The sequence below is a fragment of the Rhodamnia argentea genome, chromosome 3 (assembly GCF_020921035.1).
Source record: "Rhodamnia argentea isolate NSW1041297 chromosome 3, ASM2092103v1, whole genome shotgun sequence".
Classification (NCBI taxonomy): Eukaryota; Viridiplantae; Streptophyta; class Magnoliopsida; order Myrtales; family Myrtaceae; genus Rhodamnia; species Rhodamnia argentea.
Genome location: NC_063152.1, coordinates 19,800,582 through 19,805,596, shown reverse-complemented (window position 1 = coordinate 19,805,596; position 5,015 = coordinate 19,800,582). Strand labels below are relative to the sequence as shown.

At 38.2% G+C, this 5,015-nt stretch overlaps 1 protein-coding gene across 1 annotated transcript; it reads right to left on the bottom strand.

The window, feature by feature from the left end:
* Positions 1-241: 241 nt before the first annotated feature.
* LOC125314133 lies at positions 242-3,977 on the bottom strand. The gene is made up of 4 exons (XM_048275615.1): positions 3,677-3,977; positions 3,145-3,422; positions 877-930; positions 242-358 (listed from the first exon to the last, which is right to left on the bottom strand). The coding sequence occupies exons 1-4, from the start codon at positions 3,975-3,977 to the stop codon at positions 242-244; spliced, it is 750 nt and encodes a 249-aa protein (XP_048131572.1).
* Between the last annotated feature and the right edge of the window lie 1,038 nt (positions 3,978-5,015).

The window sequence follows — 5,015 nt, the reverse complement described above, 5'->3', positions numbered from 1 at the left end:
GGAGAGAGAATACCGCTTGAGTAAGAAATGTTCGTCAGCGACAAAACCGAAAAAGAAAATCTTCATCTTTGCTTGCGAAAATACTTTTGCTAGTATTTCAAAACGTGATTTCTTACATTCAAGGCAAGTAATTTCCCTACCTCTTTTTATATCTTTACCTTTCAAACTTTTGCTTTGTACTGGCTGTCTGAAACTCTTCTTTCCTCTTTGAAATTGTCTCTTTTCTCACGAAACTTTTGAATCACTTTCTGAGCAGGCCCACTTCCCCGTCAACATCTTCAGTGGAAGATGTGTCTTCTGCATCAGATGGGTTAGCGTTAAAGGCGGCAACTTCCTTACCTCTGGAATATGCTCTTCGCTGTTCCACATCACAGGCCATGAGTGTTCCAATGAACTCGTCCATGGATAGAGGCTAGATCCTACGAGTCTCTCATGACTCCATTCCTTGGGCAGAGCTCGAAGCAGCTTGTTTACATGTTGGTTTAGGTCTTCCCTTGGCTGGCTAGACAATTCACAATATCAGCATATCAAGAGTAGATTTGAGTGACGCTCTTATCTGGGTCCATCTTGAAAATCTCATTGGTCCCCAGCCATGTATTCATCTTTGTCTCTATCGCTCGGTCTGTTCCATTGTAGGTGTCTTCAAGTCTCTCCTTGATCTCTTCCTCTATTGCACAGAAGGAGACTTCATTATATTCAGGTAGGAGATTGAGCACAGAACCTCAGATAAATAGAAATTAGCATTTAAAGTTAATCTTCGTGTCTGCTCCTGTAGCGATATTCTTGCTGGAGAAGTAATGTTATAGAAGTAATTGCTTCTGTACCATTAGCTGGTACTACCGGTGCAGGAGGCACTGGAATTCTTCATGTTAGCACCCAGGGCACATTCTCGATGCAATAACACTCCTCCATTGCACGATAACCTTCATCCTGCATTTCCAGTAAATATAGTTAGTTTCATCAAACATTCATGGTCTAGAAATGGACTGGCATTCGCTAGACGATTGTTTTACAATGTTAATGTTTATGATCATTTTGCTCTTGAAACATAACACCTCAAAAACTTCAGCAAACTCCTTTGATACCAATTGAAATGACTAATACAATAACCGAGAGGGGGTTAATTGGTTGTTTCAGAAAAATTCTGACTTTCGTGAAGGACATGCGAAAGTGTTTTTTTAGAAAGACAGACAGTAATGCAGATGTAATAACATCTATCAAACAGAAAATAGAAGAATATAAAAGGGATAGAAGACATTGCGAGGAAGATTTAGGATGGTTTGGCCTTGCACTTCGGCCTATGCTACTCTCCTAGCTCTAACAGCTACAAACATGACTTAAGTAATCTTTGAGACTTTACGGATTATAGACAGTTTTGATTCTACATGATATTGCAAACACAAGCACTTCTTACAAAACCATGATTCCCTCTCTTTTGAGATTTCAAGAATTCAACCACCATAAACCAGTTACAATAACAAACAAAAGGTTATATGCAAGTGAAAGCTAAAGATCAGATTTGGCAATAAATTAGAATTCTGATTCTGCGTATCTTGACAGCCAGCTTTTGATTCGTTTAAACAGCCCGATCTTGGTAATTATGTCTCATTAGGAAGGTGACGATTTTTGAAGTTCATGAATTGAATCGTGAAAAGTTGGAGTCTTTTTAAAAATATGCTGTTGACTGGGCTGGTTTTAAGTTTGTTTAGACCTTTTCAGTTTCTTTCTGCTATTACTTTTGATGGGCTTAAGTACACCCCAAGTGCCATAAGTTGTGTACGGCGCTCACTTTAGTGCCAAAACTTTCAAATCGATCACTTTAGTGCTAAGTTTTTGTAACTTCGATCACTTGAGTGCCAAAACTTTCAAAACGATCACTTTAGTGCTAAGTTTTTGTAACTTCGATCACTTAAGTGCCCACTTTTTTTTAAAAACAATCACTTTAGTATAAAATTCACCGAGCCACGTCATCTCAAATATTAATAAAAAATACCACGTGTCGAATTTTCGGCAAGCCACGTTAGCTCTGGCACTAAAGTGATCGTTTTTAAAAGAAGTTAGCACTTAAGTGATTGAAGTTACAAAAACTTAGCACTAAAGTGATCGATTTGAAAGTTTTGACACTAAAGTGAGCGCCGTACACAACTTATGGCACTTGGGGTGTACTTAAGCCCTTTTTGATGTATACTCTCCTTGTACGCATGTGTGTACTTATCCGTAAAGTGTTTAAAGATAAAAAACAGAAGATTGAAGAAGTATTTAGTACTAAAGAAGAAAAGGAAGATACTAATGTGCAGCCAACAAGGAAATCTACATCTATTTGATTTCTCAATCTCAAATTTAAAGTTTAAACAAACTGAAAGTGAGAGAATCATGGATCAAAATCCCAACAACATATCTAATTACTTCCTAAAGACTAGGACAACATGATTTTATTAATTGAAACAAACTAAAGAAAAAAGAAACATATTCAAAGAACACGTGCAAAGATCAAGCAATTTTATAACACTCCTCCTTGCTTTAGGTGCTACAAATCCCGAGCTTCTCCCTTAGATCTTCAAATTTGCTTACAGGCAATGGCTTTGTGAAAATATCTACGAACTGATTTTCTGACTTGCAGTAAACAAGTGCAATTTCTCCTTCTTTGTGCACTTCCCTTAGAAAGAAAAACTTCATTTTGAAATGCTTAGTCTTCCCATGAAAGACTGGATTGTGAGAAATTACAATTGCTACTTGATTATTAACAAGAATTTCCGTGTTGATCCACCGCTTTAGGTGCAAATCACATAAAATTTTTCTTAGCCAAATTACTTGATTAACTGCTGTTGTGGCTGCTATGAACTCGGCTTCTACGGTGGACAGTGCTACAACTTCCTACTTCTTAGAGCACCATGAGAAAATTCCTGAGCCAAGACTAAAACAATAGCTAGAGGTACTTTTCATATCATCCACAAAACCTCCCCAATCACTATCGAAAAACCCCAACAGCTTGAAATCTTGGCTTTTCTTAAACTTCACACCAAATTCAATTGTTCCTTTAATGTATCTCACCACTCTTTTTGCTGCTCTTAAGTGCATTTCAATAGCACAATGCATAAAATGAGATAAGAAACTTACGGAAAATAAAATGTCTGGTATTGATACTGTGAGGTACATTAGACAACCAATCAGACTTCGAAAGTAACCCTCTTCAACTCTGTCAGTCCCATCCTCTTTGCTCAATCTCTCCTTTTGATTCATTGGAGTGGCCATTGCCTTGCAATCCTCCATATGAAACTTCTTGAGAATTTCCTTGGCATACTTCTTTTGACAGATGAAAACTTCATCTTCCAACTGCTTAATCTCCATTCCCGAAAAGTATGTCATTTCAAATATCCGCATCATTTCTCTTTTGAACTCTTTAAAAAGCTTGGCATTACCACCTGTGATTAAGAGATCATCAACATAAAGAGAGACTATGAGCAGATCATCTCCCTTATGTTTCACATAAAGAGTAGCCTTTGACATGCTTTTTTCGAATTCGAGGCTTGAGAGATGCTCATCTATCTTGCTATACTATGCTCTAGGTGCTTGTTTCAAGCCGTATAGAGCCTTCTTGAGCAAGTAGACCTTCTTCTCTTCACCTTTTTCCATGAATCCCTCAGGCTGTTCAACATAGATCTCCTCCCGCAAATACCATTCAAGAATGCAGATTTTACATCTATTTGAAACACCTTCCACCCCTTTTGAGCTGCAATTGCTAACAAGAGTCTTATGGTGTCCAATCTAGCCATAGGTGCAAAGGTGTCTGAATAATCAATACCAAGAATCTGTGTATACCCCTTAACTACAAGTCTAGCTTTGTACTTGTTGATGGAACCATCTGCATTTAACTTAGTTTTGAACACCCACTTTACTCCAATAACCTTTCTATCCTTCGGTTTGTCAACAAGCTCCCAAGTCTTGTTTTTTCTTATCATTGACAACTCATCTTCCATTGCCTTCTTCCAGTTTTGGTCTTTAATAGCTTCTTCATACCTTGCAAGTTCACAAATGGCCACATTGTATCTCCGATAGATATCGGGGAGCAGTTTTGTTCCATGGATTGGTAGATCATCCGCCAACTCTTCTTACCACTATTCTATTGCTTGCTCTTCTATTGTTTAGAAGGGAAGACTTGATTTATGCTTGCTCGTGGATGCTTCTTGTGTCTCTTTCCAGTTCCACTTCTCATCTTCATTAAAGAACACATCTCTACCGACAATTATCTTCCTTGTTTGAGGTTGAAACACCTTTTAGCCCTTGGAGGAAGAACAGTAACCCACGAAGATGCTCAATTCTGACTTCTTGTTAAGTTTATCACACTTGACCTATGGAACGTGAGAGAAACACATACAACCGAACACTCTAAGGAAATTGAGTGAAGGTTTATAGCCATACCATGCCTCGAATGGAGTTTTTTCCTCTAATGCCTTGGTAGGCAATATGTTCTGCAAGAAAACTGCAAGATTTGCCGCCTCAGCCTAGAAATTCTTTGGCAGCTCCTTTTCATGCAGCATGTATTGAGTCATTTCTATTATGTATCTATTTCTCCGCTCACCGACTCCATTTTGTTGTGGAGTGTAGGGAGCAATGATGATGCACTTAGGGCTCGCGAACTCGGAATGGGCTGAAATTTGGTCGGCCGCATGGAAATAGGTTGTTGATCGAAAGTTACTACTATATTGTAACGAATGGCATTTTTTAGCTTTTCGGAGTCGTCTTCATGGGTTTTTGAGCGTTTTTTGTAGTTTCAGTGGCGTTTTTGTAATTTTATGTTCCTTAATGTAATTAAGGTTAACACCATATAAAAGGGTGTTTTAGGGTTTCGAAGAGGACAGACTTTTGATATTATTCTATGGATTTGATAATCATATCCGAGAGAACAAATTGTTCCTCATTATCAATTCCAATTCTCTTGTTTAGCTAATTTCCGTTTGCGTTTCGGCATCAATTGGTATCGGAGCACATGTTGCCTTAGACCGATGGCTGAATAG